The sequence below is a fragment of the Danio rerio genome, chromosome 20 (genome assembly GCF_052040795.2).
Source record: "Danio rerio strain M-AB ecotype USA chromosome 20, GRCz13ab, whole genome shotgun sequence".
Lineage (NCBI taxonomy): Eukaryota > Metazoa > Chordata > Actinopteri > Cypriniformes > Danionidae > Danio > Danio rerio.
In genome coordinates this window covers 40,790,008-40,806,594 of record NC_141040.1, presented here as the reverse complement: position 1 = coordinate 40,806,594, position 16,587 = coordinate 40,790,008, and the positions used below count along the sequence as shown (strand labels likewise).

The window sequence follows — 16,587 nt, the reverse complement described above, 5'->3', positions numbered from 1 at the left end:
GAAATGCAGTCAGACAGGTCGCTGCGCAGACTCCTTTCATTACATAAAAATGCAGCTCATATTACGTTTTATGTAACTCAATAGTGGTGTTTTTTGTTTTTATGACAATTAAGGGAAAATTATAGTAACAACTGCACACGAAGCGAACTTCTCATATCATGCTGTGATTTGAATGAATTTAACGGCTTTAAGACGTTAAAAAAACTAAAATCAAACGTCACAAACGTTTCCCTGACTTAATTTACGATTACCTGTAACGTTATTAGTTTGTTTTTGATTTTGGTACTGGAAGGATGCACAAGATGAAACATATTAACTTATTTAAAAGTGACGGTACATCTGACTGGAAATATTCAAGCAAAAGAAAGGAATTTGACAGGATAAGCGAAGTTTTTGGACTGGTCAATGGATTTTTGAGGTAAAAAGCTTTTATCTGACGACAAACTGTTTCAATAATTATTTCCCTATTTTCACAGACATGGTTTAGACAAAGTCAGGAAAAATACGTCCCAAGGAAGCCTAAAAAACTTTATCTAACGTTAGCTAACTTAACGTTACTGGTGTTCATCTTGAGGTAACGTTAATTTACCTTTTACAGTCTATGGTAAAACAATTGATACTGTTTTAACTGATACATTTTTAAGATTTTAAATTTATATTAATTGTAATCAATATAACGAACCATAACATACTTGACTGGGATTGTAATGATGAGATTGTTAAACCTGTTGTTTGAATGCTTAGTTACACCTACTGCGACCCTAAAGTGCACCTACTCACAGTAATCTGTTGTTTTATTAACATTCACTAACCGCAAACCTTACAGTAACGAAAAAAACAGTTTATTGTTGTCCAGCATCACAAATATTTTGCCATATTTATGCAGACATAGCCACAACTGCAACTCTTCTAGCCATAATCAACCTACTAGTAAGTCCCTCACACATGTAAGCCTGGACCTAGGGGTCAGTGTATATTGAAATGTGTGGGTCTAAAACTTGATATTATTGACTAAAAAAAAGCCCAGACTTGCATTCAGTTATGGGACTAGGTTTAAGCCAGGGGTCCTGGAGGGCCAGTGTCTTGTAGATTTTAACTCCAACTAGCCTCAACAAACCTGCATGAATGTTTCTAGAAAGCCTGGTAAAAGCTTGATTAGCTAGCCCAAATGTGTCTGATGGGGTTGGAACTAGACTTTGCAGGACACTGGCCTTCCAGGACCGAGTTTGGATACCCTGGTTAAGTCTTGTCTGTGAAACTGAGTGTTATTTTCAGAACATATGGTATAGGACAGATTGTATTAACATTTACTGAAAGATAACAGAGACTCAAATCTCCCTGCTCAGGGCAGTCTACTAACAATATTATCTCTATAGTGAAAACATAACTAAGATGTACTTTTTTATTTTAGATATGCATTTTTAAAGAGTAGTATTAAAACGTTAACATTAATTTTTGCCGGAGGGAATGTGGCCATTATAAACTCTGAAAACTCATTATAGGTAAAACTGCAAAGATAAAAATCCAATTTAATGTTGCAGAAATGTAATTGGTAAAAAAAAAAAAGGTTATAATGAAAATGTTACCAGCCCTAAAACATTGTGCCAGTCAACAAATAGTAAAGTATTTAAAATAAGAAAAAATGCATTTGCCGTTACTTTAAGAACTCTCAATAAAGGGGGTTAATCCAAAATGTTAAATTCTATCCTCATATACTTGTACTTAAATTGTCATAGACCTTTTTAAGTTTTTGTTGAAAACAAAAGAAGGTATTTTGAAAAATGCTGAAAACCTGTCTGTAACCTCTGACCTCCATAGCATTCCTACTGTGGTTATTAATGGTTGCAAACATTTTTCAAAATATATTCTGCTCAAGAGATAAAAAGAAATCTTACAGATTTGAAACCAGTTGAGGTCAATTTCATTGTGGGTTAAATATTCCTTTAAATGTTTCTTAATTGCAATTATATTATAAAGTAAAATAGAATGGGAAGAAAAAAATTAAATTTATTAAGGATTAGTGTACATCAGGCTTAGATATACAAAATACAGACTTATGAAATTCATCCCTTGATGTTGCAGTTAAAAATCTACGTCCTCCAAACATTAAATAATAGGCAGACCAAATGAAAACAACAGTATGACCATTACAACGTTGTCCAACTTTCAGAATAACACAAATATCAGCCCCTTGTAAGATGCTCTTGCTGCTTGCTCTCCACATGAGCATATGGACATCAGTCAAAAAAACATCAACCAAACGTCTTCTCGATCCTCCTAGAAATCAGTCTCTCTTCATTGTCAGTCAGACCGAGTCAAAAACAACTGTCCAATTCCAACAGTTTCATTTGACGACTTCAGTCTGTTTCCATTGACCCACTGTGAGTCTCTTTGGAGACCATTAATCTCATCAGTTTCCCATGCAGTTTCTCAACCTTCTTCACATCTTGGGCCTGGTCAGTCTTGTACTGTAAACACTGAGATGTAACAATTCAGTCAATATGACATGATCTACGCAAGAAAACAATAACAGTTCAGTGTTCAGCTTTGAGGTAAATTAAGGTCAAGTTGGTTTTATTTTCGCACATTCAGGCTTTCTCCTTAATAATATAACTTCAGGAAAGTATTCTTTGAAAAGTCTAAATAGGGAGATCATATTACCAGCCAATTACTATCTAGATTTTAATAGGAGTAGTTTTTATGTGAAGCCTTGGGTAAAAAAAAAATCTGGGTGTTATCTTTGCTGATGGCTTGAGATTTGATAAACAAATGCAGTGGTCAAATCCTGCTTTTTTTCAACTTAGGCTCTTAAAAAGTCAAACATATTGTATTTACAAAAAAAAAAATAGCTCACGCTTTCATTACTTCTTGGTTGGACTATTGTAACTCACTATGTTATTATGCAAGGCTTTTAACCAGTACCAAAAACATGACCAAGTCTTACGCTATTTGGACTGGCTGCCTGTGCACTATCGTGTCACTTTTAAAACTCTTTCCTTGTTTTTAAATCATTAAATGGTCTGGCACCTTCTTGTCTGTCAGACCTGTTGACTGAACATCAGCGTGGTCGGTTTCTTCAGTCATCAAACCATAGATTATTATGCTAAGTCGAGGCTGAAACGCAGGGGTGATCTTGCTTTAGCAGTAGCTGGTCCTGGAGTGTGGAATGCTCCGCCCCTCTGTATTAGATCCAGGGATGAGCGATTAATTGAAAATAATCAAAATTGACATTCAGAATCTTCAATCAACCTAATTTTTCCAGGACAATTTTTTTCAATTACTTTCCCTACTGCATGTGGAGTCACATGACCCCGCTCTGTTAAAAGCTGAGGTGGATTTATATTTCTGCAGCCACATCTCATTAAGTAGGATGATAAACCCATTCTTGAGCCTTACTTTGCACTACATTGACGATGACTGGAGGCTGCATTAAGATGCCTTGTGAAAGCATATTTTGCCACACACACACACACACACACACACACACACATATATATATATATATATATATATATATATATATATATATATATATATATATATATTTTTTTTTTTTTTTTCATAAAATTACTTTCTACTTTTAACATGAAAAACACTGATAGTAATTTAATTTGTTTTCAAAAGTACAAATTATTTATTTACACTTTTTTTATAATAAAAAAGGAGGCAATGGTGTTTCACTTCAGGAAATGCGTTTTAATTGTAACATTGTTCAACGAATAATCATAGATAGTAGATGCGTTTCGTTCAATTATTTTAAAATCAAGTAATGCACCCTTTATTTAGAAATATCTCGCTTGTAATATGTGAGCATATTTACTGTACAAAATTGTCAGTGAACTATGAGGGCAAAAATTTAAAAATAAATAATTAAAATAATCCTTCATTAATCAAAATGGAGTTAAAATGTTCAATTAATCGAGATTTCGAGGCAGCCCTAATTAGATCTATATCATCTCTGTCTGTTTTTAAATCTAGGTTCCAAACTTAACTTCTTGATTTTATCGCAAATTTTTGTTTAAGTAATATAGTTTGTGTTGTGCAGCACATTAATCAACCTTTGGTTTTGTTTATAAGTGCTATATAAATAAAAATGCAATGACATATCAAAGTTCATCATTGCTCACAGTCAACTAAATACTGGTAATGATATTTTAAAAAATGTTTACATGCATTTTAAGATTGCCTATTTAAAGTACTCAGGTAAACATTATAGGGACTGTGTCACAAGTTCTCACTGAACGAATGTGCGAATATAAAACCAACTTTACCTAAATAACTTACAACAGCATCATCTGTGACCTTCATACAGAGATTTCCATCACAGTGTCTGTATTTCAGCACCACTCTGACCTGAAAGAACAACATTAGCACGATTACAGTGCATTCATCATGTTTAATATACTGCAGTCCTATTTTCTTTTGACTGGCAGTTAAATTTACAGATGAATGTATAGAGATACATTACATATTTGACATTTAAAACATACATCGAGGTATTTGCTCTGCTATACAACTTATATACATTTAATTAAGCTGCATTCTCACTGTAAATTATGGGAACGTGAGGCTTGTCTAGTCTGTACGTTAGCTTCAAACTACTATGTTGTTGGTCAGTTACCTTCATTGGGTCCGTCAAGTAAAGTTTTTCGGCAGCTCGCGCAAACTCTTCCCATGTTTGATAATAAGGCATGGTTTAGTAAACTCTGTATATAATGTATTTTAATAATACTTTAACGGCGAAGGAAATTACAGCTGTTTGAAGCAAAACTCAGGTGGCGTAAAATATGGCCACCTTAAGACGAGGAAAAACGTACTCTGATTGGTCAGTCGATGAACAGGCCAATAGAAAACATGCACACTGGCGAGTGAAGACTACGTAGTGTACGTCGTCTGATTTAAGGATCATGATTGGCGCGTTGACATAGAATTAGCGTGTAGAAGGACGAATTGGCATATATTGTAGTGAAGAGATAGGCGGGGATTAGTGGGAAAATTGTCACGTGGTATTAGTTACATTTTGCAGCAATGGTCAAGTCGGATCAATCATAGTTATTTGTGATGACTATTTAAAATCAAAGAAAATGGTAGAATAAAAAATAACTGTTAAATGTGTTATATATATTTATATTGTAATATATAATATCATTTGTAATATTAGATATTAAACAATCAAATTTAAGGAATATATATATATATCTATATACACAAAGAACCTGTGATTTAAAGGAGAAATCGACTTTTTGAGCCCGCATGCGCCTTCTGCCGGTAAACAACGTACTTCTCGTATGGAACTACTTTGTCAAAAATTTTGCATGACGGGCCATAGAAAGAGTTCTAGACTGACGTGTATTTACAGAGAGTGCTGCCTAGAGGAAAATTTGAGAACTGTTAACAAAATTACATAACACCCCGAAAAGCAAAGCACAGACCATTTTAATGTGGTCTTGTCATTGCTCCGTAAACATTTCCTGCTTCAAGCTATTTCATAACTGTAACAAGAGACAATTCAATCATAACTTAATGTTAAAACAGTGATTATAACATTATTTATAAATATGTGGCTATTTTGAGTTCTCGGAAGCTATAGAAATAAAAAATGTAAAACAGGAAATATGTTGGGACCATTGCTTTTATTTACATCCCTCAAAATGTTCTACAGATGTTTTTTAGAGCGTTCTTTGTAAAACTGCTTTGGAATGACATTTGTTGTAATTTGGTTGAGTTAAATTTCACGATTAGACTGCATAATTTAATAATTTATTTACATATTATTTCAGTTTTTAGGGCTGGATTATTCATTGCTCAGGGGCCCATCTGCACGTATGGCCCACCTGGTGGGAAATGTATTACAATTTATTTTTATTTAATGTAGTCTATAAACTTTTAAAATAAAAAACAATAATAAAACATACATTTTTTTAATAGAAAAAACATGAACAACATATCAAAAATCATGCAAGAATCAAAAAGGTGGCCCACAATTGTGCCTAGTGGCCTCTGAGTTAATCCAGCCCTAGATACTGTAGGAAATAGTAAATATAGTTTAAAAATCAATGGCTGTTATACAAAGAAGGGACAACGAAACAGTAAAGCATCGACTAGAATTAGAAATTTGACATTTCACTTTAAAACATTGAACTATAGTTTACTATTTTGTCGTAAACCAAACACTTTTTGTAAAATGCTTCACTTTTGTTGAAAGCAGATTTACAGTATAAGCCATTCTCATAACAAGCTTTAGAGGACATTTGACATCAAACTCACAGCACATGCAAAGACTGAGTTTGTGTCGAGCACTACTGTGAACAAAGTTGCTTCAAAGTTATTATAAAAACACTGTATAGCTGCTCATGTTAAAAGACTGTCTATCACCTTATTTCTATGATTATGACAATACGTTGCAATCTGAAAATCAAATACAACCACATTTTGTTCTCAGGAATTATTTGAATTAATACAAAAGTTTTATACACTCGCCAGTGAAGTCTTTTTCTCATCCGGTCTCATTTTTTTTTTTTAATCTCATTTTGTCTTTTTTTCGAGTGTTATTATTAGGCCCAGACTGGTTCTGATGCTCATACACAGGAACATGTATTTATTTATTTATTTATTTATATGTAAAATTATTTTATTGCAATATTTTTATTCCATTTTGTACATTTATTTCATTTTTTATTTATTATATATATATTTTTTAAATTATTTTGTTTATATACTATATTGTTTATAGTACAAGCCATTTTCCAATAAGAGAAATATGGATTACATTTAAAATTTTACAAAAAGGGTATAAAAAGAAAGAAAGAAAGGAAGAAAGAAAGAAAGAAAGAAAAGAAAAAAAACAAGAAAAAACAAAAGGGCAATATTAATGGAGAATATTAAACAAAGAATATTAAACTGCTTTCTTATAGATGTTTAAAATCATAAAATGGGGTTTACATTTAGTATTTTTACATGTATGAATATAAAACTTTGCAATAAATAAAATGAGGTTTGTACAGAAACTTGAATTAAGGATTTCCCCCTTCAGTGTAAAACCTCAAAACAACATGTATAGTCTATAACTATAGGGCCAGATGGAATCTGCTGACATTTTTTGCTATTTCTGCGCAGAATTTAATATATGAAATAAAAAGTAATACATTTATAACTTGCATTTAATGTTTACAATGCAAATCCAATTAGATCCACTTTATTTAGTAAACAAAGCAAGTCTCTCATATAATATATACTAAAAGACAGAAAATATTACTTTATAAACTATATTGTAAATAAATCATATAAATATTTTCATAGTAGTCAATAATATTACTGAAATTAATTCAAAAACTGAATAAATATACATTTACACACATTTACACAAGTAAATAAACAGAATCAATTATGCGCTAAAAATCTGCGAAATTCTGCGTGTGCAGATTCCATGTGGGCCTACCTATAACTTAAAGAGAAATCACCACAAATCTTTTGGACAATTGAAGGATTCACACCAACGCAAAAAGATTTAATAAATGGACATTCTCCGAAAAAATAAAAAGAGCAACAGATTCCAGACACCAGTAGATGGCAGTGTAGACTTTATAAAAGCTGAAATTAGACATCAGGATTTGGGCTTGCATTCCATATGATTTCCCTTTAATGTTGCCTATAGTCAAATGCCCTACCACATATAGTCATACTCTCCTCATATATATGCCACACGTCGATATGAGTGACAGTGGTAGTTGATCTGGTAACTGAGATGTGGGGGTTTTACCCTGCTCAGATCACAAGCTTTGAACACTTGTGATGAACCCTCAGATTACCTCTGGCATCAAAGCACACCACTGGCTCCTTTCATGAACAAGTGACAGACAAAACGTGAGTCAGAGTCAAATGACATATACAGTACTTAGACATCGCAGTGTGGTGAGAGATTTAATGAATGTGATCAATGCGCTATAAAATATTGACATTATAATAATGAATTCACCTTTGCGTGAAGTGATGTAATGTTTTTCCACATTAACCGCCAAAATTAAAAGCTTGTTTTGACATAATTTATGTGTGTGCACTGTGTACATTTATTATGGATATGAATACACATTTGAGAAAACGTCTATCTATATTTAGATATGATGCAAATTATATATACATTTAAGTATCTATGTAACAAATTTGGGCATCACGGTGGTGCAGTGGGTAGCACGATCGCCTGAAAGCAAGAAGGTCACTGGTTCAAGCCCCGGCTGGGTCAGTTGGCATTTCTGTGTGGAGTTTGCATTTTCTCCCTGTGTTCGTGTTGGTATCCTCCAGGTTGTTTGGTTTCCCCCACAAGTTTAAAGACTTGCGATATAGGTGAATTGCATAAGCTAAATTGGCCGTAGTGTATGTGTGTGAATGAAAGAGTGTATGGGTCTTTCCCAGTGTTGGGTTCTGGCTGGAAGGGCATCCGCTGCTTAAAACATATGCTGGATTAGTTGGCGGTGCATTCCACTGTGGTGAACCTTGATTAATAAAAGGACTAAGGTTGCTGGTTCGAGTCCCGGCTGGGTCAGATGGCATTTCTGTGTGGAGTTTACAGGTTTCCCCCACAGTCCAAAGTCATGTGCCATTGAATAAGCTAAATTAGTATATGTGTGTGAATGTAAGAGTGTTGGGTTGTGGCTGGAAGGGCATTCACTGTGTAAAACATATGCTGGATCAGTTGGTGGTTCATTCCACTGTGGCGACCTCTGATTAATAAAAGCACTTTGCCGAAAAGAAATTTAATTAATGAATGAGTCTTCCCACATAGCTAAATTTTTCTGGCCCACACTATCAGCTTTTGCTTGGCCGACATACCGCAGTGAGCTATGATGGACCAAGTCGGGCTTCCAAACATGGACTCAAGTATCAGTAAAGTTCATAACCCAAAACTGAGACTGAAATGGGCCAGATATGTTGGCGTGTCACATCTGCAATGAAATTGATAATCCCAGGAAGCATTGCGCATTGGGTGCACGTTATAGGCATGCCATATCTCAAAGCAACCTGATTGGTAGATTTTTTTCTTTACTCACAAATAACTTAAATGTATTTTAAATGTGGATCAAGAAAGGCCAAACTTTTACATGGCCCACATTTTTAACATCTGGACTGAATACTACATTTGACATCTGGCCCATGTCTTGTGTGCTGCCTTAGTGATGGTGGCACCTCTGCTACACCCGGGCCATGTTTGGCCCACATGCTGTATGCCAGTGCTGGATGAATGCTTGCTTTGCCAGCTTCATGCCAAATCTGGGCCAGAGTTCTTTGCTACCTGGGTTGTTTCTATATACAGTGCTCTGCATATAAGCACACCCCTCACAAATCTCTTTTTAAAATTTATATTTTAATAGGAAGCTATTCAATATTATATTTGTGCATATACATTAGATTAGTCAGTACTGAGGCCAACTCTTGAGCTTATCTTACAAAATAACCTATGGTAACGGTCCAAACACTAGTACACCCAAATTGATGTTATAGAAAAATATTAAATACAAATTTAAAAAAGAGAGAACAATTTTTTGTAGGTTGTAATTTTTTTTTTGCAATATTTTGCTTAATTTGCTTAATTGTATTTTCTTTCAGTTTCTAAATATGTTCAGTGACTGAAATATTTTTTTAATAAATATATTTGTTTAATAAATATGTTTAGTTTAAATGCAAAATACATTACCTATATTCTCTGAGAAATGGATAAAAACATTCGTTTTCCAAATGGGGTGTACTCTATGTTGAGCACTGTATATGTGTGTGTCACATATACATAATAAAAATGTACAATACACATATTTTATGTCAAAACAAAGTTTTATTTTGGGTGCGATTAATCTTTTTTTTATTGACTTTAATAACAAACATACAAAATCCGATCTTGCACAAAAAAGACAATAATAGTAACAATGATATTATAAACACTAATAAAACAGTAAAAAAGGGAAAAAAGCGAAAGAAAAATTTTACAGAGATACATAAATAACCATTTATATAAATATCTGTGATATTTTAAAATTAATTATCATAATAATCCAAGAATCTATCACTTTTCTTGTTTTTAACTATTCTAAGAGATTTAAAAAAAACCCATCAATTTCAATTAAAAAAATGTGAAAAAGACGGCTGCAAATTCGAGAGTTTTTGTGTGTGAATAAAATATTTTCCATACAAAATTAAATAGTTCATAATGTAGTTCTTTAATATATATCAGTTTTGCCTTTATAGTAACAAATAATATCTTGTAGTTGAAAATGGCTGGAAGAAGCAATGTAATTATATGGAGATATAAGCTATACCAAAAGCTTTTTGTGTTTTTACACTGAAAAAATATGTGAATCAGGGTTTCGTCTTCAGTTTTACAAAATGAGCTTGTACTATCAACCTCCTTATACTTTAACCAAGTATTCACTGGATATATTTTATGAAGAATTTTAAAATAAAGCTCCTCTGTTTTTTATTGGAAATGCAGTACTTATCAGATAATAGCCAGGCTTTTCTCCCAAGCCTATTAGGTCAATGAAGGATGACCTTTAAAATTTGCCCTTAGGAACAATATACTTTTTATTTTGGAAAATGTGTTGAATATATTTATTCAAATACACTAATTCCATTTAAGTTCAGCTCTGGTCCTTAATTAACATTTTCCTTAAAATTTAAATGAGATTTTAAAGGCTTATGTAGGCATAAAGGAATTGCTTTTTGCACAGCCCTAAATTCTTTAAAAGGAAATGAGAAAATATAATTAGACAAATTGTTCATAAGACAAGACTTATCAAAATTGAGAGAATCACAATTATTTATCTGTTAAATCGTGTTAATAAAAAATAGAGTTATTTCTAATTCTAATAGTAAAGTTGTTCCATAAAATGCATTTATGTGGTGAAGAATTGTGTGAATAACACAATTTTTAGAAAAGAAAAACCTGCAGATGAAATTTTCACAGCGCAATTGTAAAATTTATTAGATAGATTATTACATTTTAAAATAAAAGGAAAGCCTGCAGTTTTTGTAAAAATATAATGCGATTAATCTTTGCTCAGCACTGACACAAATATGTCACGTATATGCCTGCCTATCTGTCTAAATCCCTGTCCAACTATCAAATGGGGGCGTGACCTGTGCGTGTCTTGCGTGATGACGTCGCGCAGAAAAGCTCTGCGTCGCTGCTGTGGCTGTAGAAGGGGATCCCAGCGGCACGTTGCCGCTATTAGAAGATCAGGCGCTTGCAAGACCAAACAGAAAATTGCATTCTCACTTACATTTTTTTTTTCTTCCGTGCTGCAGCATCCACACACAGGGGTGCAATGCGGTAGATCATGTAGACCGAGTTCTTTTTTATTTACTTTCATTTTTATTTTTTTACTTTGCGGGATACAAACTCCTCTGGTCCTGCGGCGTTTCATTCATCTCTTCTTGTGATCAAGTGCGAACTTTGAAAACTCTCTGAAATTATATAACGCCGAATATATAGCGCGGAATTCATCATGAGGTAAGAAAAATCAGCTTTAATCTTCCCCCGCAGCCATTCGAGATTGTTATAAATATATGCAGATAGGATGTTTAAGGATTTTTTGGTGCGTGTGTGCTATTTGCGCACTGCCTATAAATAATTCATACACAAACAATGGATGTTTTTCATGATATAGGATGTCCTAGAATTAAAAAAGGCAATTAATCGACTGATTGTAGTTCAAATGAATCCATGTAAATGATACAGGTAAATCTATCAATTAGCCAAATTGAGTTACTGCATGTTTTGTATATTTCATATGGGGGTGTGTGTGTGTGGAAAATGCACATTTGTATATCTGCATCTCTCCATATTATGTAAATGGCCATTTGCATAGTCATTATTTTTGTTGCATTGCAGCATGACACTCGAGACATGTTGTTTAGGATGCTTCATGTTCTTGAAGTTGAGTTTATGTGAAAACTTTGACACTTCTGCTCATGTCATGAAGCAAATGAGCATTATTGAGATTTTATGTTAATTTTATATTTATTAATATTTTTCTTCTTTTTTGTCGTTCATTTTTAAATAAAATCTGCTCATAGATTGTTTGCTAATGTCGGTTTGACTGATGATCAGATCCATCACACTACATTGTGATGTTAGCATGTTCGCTGTGTCTGGTGATCTGGTTGAGAGCATGTGTTAAAATGTTCAAGCCTTTGGAAGTATTTCCTCCCACACTCCCGCTGAAGACACATGAAGATGGAGCCAGCTGTTGGCAACCTTCACCAGGAGCTGCCCTTAAAGCAGGGTTTGTCTGATATGACATAACCTTCCTTTTAGGTTAAGATTAATCTCTTCTGTATTATTTGGGCCGTCTTCCTACGAACCGCGCTGCTGCATAGTAAAGCACCTCAGATGTACGTGGGTTGCCTCTTGTGTCACAAACAGGATTGTCTCTCGCTCGGGAGGGTGATTGAGCGGAGGCGAATGTTCATGTTTGTTAGCCGTAACAGGTGTGGTTTGTGTGATTTTTAGACCCAGGCTGTTCTCTCTTGCTCATCACGAGCATGTGTTGGGAAGTGTCAAGCTTTTAATGGCGTGACACGACCGTTGACTTTTTATTATGTGTATGAGGAAGGAACCTAACTGAATTAACAACCTATTTGTGAATGGGTTGCATTGCTCAGCTTGGCTTTGGTTTTACACTACCAGACAAAAGTTTGCATACACTTTGACTGCATGTGTTTCTTATGATGTCAAAGTGCACTGTCAAACAGTATCTGTTCACACTAATCTGCCAAAATGACACACAAAAAAACAACAACAGCAACCAAACTAGCAAAAAAAATAAAGCTTTGTTTCCCACACCAGTTAAGTTTTCTCAACGCTCTAAAAAAAAAAGCCACACCATACTTTTTTGTTGTGGTGTAACATACGTTTTTTGAGTGTACGGAGCAATTGTTAAGTACTTGCTATTGACTGTAAACACACAAACATATGACTTGAGCAGCAATGCCATTTTCAAAATCGTACACTTTTACAGTTGTAATACAGTTAAAAATGCATTCACGAATGACCAAAACACAAAGTTTTTTTTTAGTTTTAGTTGAAAACGAGTGTAAATGATCTCCTTTTTGTTTTTTAAATGAACATTTTATTGGTAATGTAATGTAATGTAAATGTAGTTTTGTTACTAAACAAATCTAGCAAGTATCCAGTACTTCACTTTCTAAATTTGCAATGGCTCATTCTAAAGATTGAGTATTAGTATGGCTTCACTGCAAATTCACATTTGTTTAATTAGCGTAGAGACGTTTACAATGTTATTTTTTTGTAAATCACACACTTTGTCAGTTGTTACAGTTAAAAATGCAGTTGTCGATTGACCAAAACATAAAGTTTTCTTTGTTTTTAGTTAAAACAAGGGTAAATGAATTACTTTTTATTATTAAATTAGAGTTTTATCGTTACAGTTATTAAAAAGAAACCTGTCAAATATCCAGTACTTCAGTTTTTTTCCCTAAATTTGCAATGACTAATGCTGAAGAACGAGTGTTGATCTTATTCTTCACGTATGGGTGGGAGCAGCCATTGAAATCTTTTTGGCTTGAGACATCTGGCCTCATTCACTTCCATCGATTATTATATGTTAAAAATAGCTCGTTGTGCTGCTTGGTGTTGCAAACTGATATTTTCTCATCACATTTTTTTACTTTTTTATGTTTAGTCATGAAACACTTGTTTGTAGATCGAGTAGTTTGACTGTTTTCTGCCGTTTATTATTCCCAGCCATTTCTCTCATAGGCAGCCTAATCGGACATATTAAAACAAATTGAAAAAATAAGCACACTTCTACAACACAGAATAAGGTCAGTATGTCAAAACATATGGCTTTACTGCAAATTCAAATTCACATTTTTGTAATTTGCAGCAGATATTGTTTCAATTTTGTTTTCCAAATCGTGCATTTTTGCAGTTGTTAAAGTTATAAATGCAGTTGTTGAATGACCAAAAGTTTTTTGTTTTTTGTTGCAAATGAGTGTAAATGAACTTTGTTTTTTAAATTGCCATTTTATTGGTATAGTTATACAAAGAAATCTAGCAAATATCCAGTACTACACGTTTTCCTCTTAATTTGCTATGACTAATGTTAAAGAATGAGTATGTACCAAAACATGTGACCGGTATGGCATATTTCAGGTTAGTTACTATCTGTAAAATTCTTGTTCCAGAATCTTCAAAATTTCATGAAGGCCAGGTCAATAACACTTCTCTTTGGTTCATAGTTCATGTTTTCAAGTTACTGATAGCTTGACTAAAATAAACTACAGTTATGTGTGGTATGTGTTGACTTTTTACTACTTTACACTGAACTAATTCATATGCTCTTATGTTTTAGCCCAGTCAAGGCATTCATGGTTTTCTACAGGTAAAATTGTCTGTATGATGAACTCATCAGTATGCTCTTGCTGGATCTTTCTGCCATTAAAAACAACTCGAGGCCTTTCAGCATATTCACACCTAATCAGAATGGAATAAAATATGAGCACAATTGTATTGAAGGGGCCATTTAAAAATTTCCCTTCCCCTTTCCGCCTTATGTAATTACTCTCTTTGGTAGAGAGACGTCGTCTACCTCATCTGCACCCCCCAGCCCTCTCTTCCTCTATTACACCCTGTCGCCCATTATACTTTCCATTTCATCTCTCATTTAGATACAAAGCTCTCAGTGAAAGTTCTTTATCTTTGACGTCAGTGGCTCAGACTCATCCTTTTGCACTCCTCGCTATCCTCCTCTTGAATTTAAATAAAGCAAAAGCAATCAGGAATGCATTTAATCATTGTGGATTATCACTGATTTGTAGTTCGTTTAAAGCAAGGGCAAAACATCAATGACTAGCTGTGCTTAATCTGGAATAGGTTGGTTGGCATCCTTGTAGGTTAGTGGATTAAGTTTAAGTTTGGATTCATAACCTTAACACAAAAAAATGTACATACTTTCATTGCATCTTGTGGAAACTGCTTCTGGCCTGTTTTTTTAATGCAATATAGATTGATTTCCTCTGTGATAATCACAAAATTCCTTTCAAATGGAATTTTAGCATTTATCAGTTTTGAATTGTTATTAAAGTTGCACAATATTTTGCAAAATTATTTTTATCGCAAAAAATTGTATATTGAATATACGTATCGTGGTGGCTCAGTAGTTAGCACTGTCGCCTCACAGCAAGAAGGTCACTGGTTCAAGTCCTGGCTAGGCCAGTTGGCATTTTTATGTGGGGTTTGTTTGTTCCCATTGTGTTTACGTGGGTTTCCTGTGGGTGCTCCAGCTTGGAGGTATAGGAGGATAGGATGAACTGAAGTTGTCCGTAATGTATGAATTTGTGTGTGAATGCGAGACTGTATGGGTGTTTCCCAGTACTGGGTTGTGGCTGGAAGGGCATCTGCTGTGTAAAACATATGCAGGAATAGTTGGCGGTTTATTCCACTGTGGCTGAAGGAAAATGAATGAATGTATTACCGACATGTTGGATAAATTATGTTTATTTTCTGCACTAGTTGTTGATCTAAATTCAACTAATCAGATGGGGCCTTGCTATGTTTATCCCCAGTAGTTTCTGCTCTGCTTTTGACTGGAACAGCTCAAAGTTGAACCCAGAATTCAAAATTTATTCTTTACCTACTTTCTTTGACTTTTTTATTTAAGTGAAAATGCTTGAATTTAAAATGTTGTCAATGCTTATTTAAGGGAGCTGTTTTGGTCCCTTAAATTTGTTAATGGAAAATGGTTAATAAGGACTTTGTAGCAATAGTTAAGGGAACACTTAGAGTCTTAGATCATTAAGCGAAAATACTTAATGGCAGCCTTAAATTCATTAAGTTGACCCTTAGCTTTACTAAGCGTACCCTCAACCTTCAAACTAAGGCAATTCTTAGCTTAAGGACTTCCATTCAACCGTGGTTGAAGGGCAGGTTTAAATAGGGTCTAAAATGTTTTGAGCTTTGACCACTTCCAGAATATTGTTTGGATTGCTTTCCTAAATTATAAAACAATGTATCATTTTAGCATTGATATCACAATGTGATCAATTGCAATAGTCACATCATAAGATATGCAATGTTGAGTCTGGATTATAATTCATCATGTGCATTTAATTTTCGAGGCCTGATACTGTATGAGCATTCGGGCAAAAGACATTGTACTGTAGGGTTGATCAGTTTGGCCTAAAATCAAAATCTTGTTTAATTGAACAGTTTAACTCGATTACAATCAATGAACGATTTTTAAACTTTTTTTTTTGCCCACTTCGCACCGCCCACACTCGACAACGTTACCAAGCCGACCAATCACAGAGCTTGTTCTATTTATATATTTTTAGAGCAACTGCGTGTAGGCTGCGCCAGGTCATATGCTGTGCTCGATGGAGAAGTGTAAACAGAGCGGGTTCACATGACTCTATAAGATTGAAAGTAATTGAAAAAATTGACCTGGAAAAATTAGAATGATTATAGGTTCTGAATGTCGCCCAGTCCTATTGTACAGTTAATAACAGTAATAGTGATTTATTTTATTAAAGTGATTATTATTTTTTTATTATATTTATTTACTATTATTATTGAAT

General features: G+C 33.9%; 2 protein-coding genes and 1 long non-coding RNA gene across 14 annotated transcripts in view; 1 reads left to right on the top strand and 2 right to left on the bottom strand.

The window, feature by feature from the left end:
* The window catches only part of LOC147839397 (uncharacterized), a 765,501-nt gene that overhangs the window by 189,611 nt on the left and 559,303 nt on the right, over positions 1-16,587 (bottom strand). The window lies entirely within an intron of this gene.
* Positions 12-16,587, top strand: part of enah (ENAH actin regulator) — a 200,018-nt gene continuing 183,442 nt past the window's right edge. For 6 of the 12 annotated variants that reach the window (XM_087296721.1, XM_087296717.1, XM_087296715.1 and 3 more), the window contains exon 1: positions 12-418. In XM_087296721.1, the coding sequence (XP_087152847.1) occupies positions 294-418 (125 nt within the window). In that variant the 5' untranslated portion in view covers positions 12-293. 12 annotated transcript variants of the gene reach the window in all.
* srp9 (signal recognition particle 9) lies at positions 813-4,771 on the bottom strand. Its single transcript, NM_201096.5, is given in 3 exon segments — positions 813-2,477; positions 4,285-4,353; positions 4,622-4,771. Coding segments are annotated over 3 exon segments (261 nt in total). The 5' UTR covers positions 4,694-4,771; the 3' UTR covers positions 813-2,357.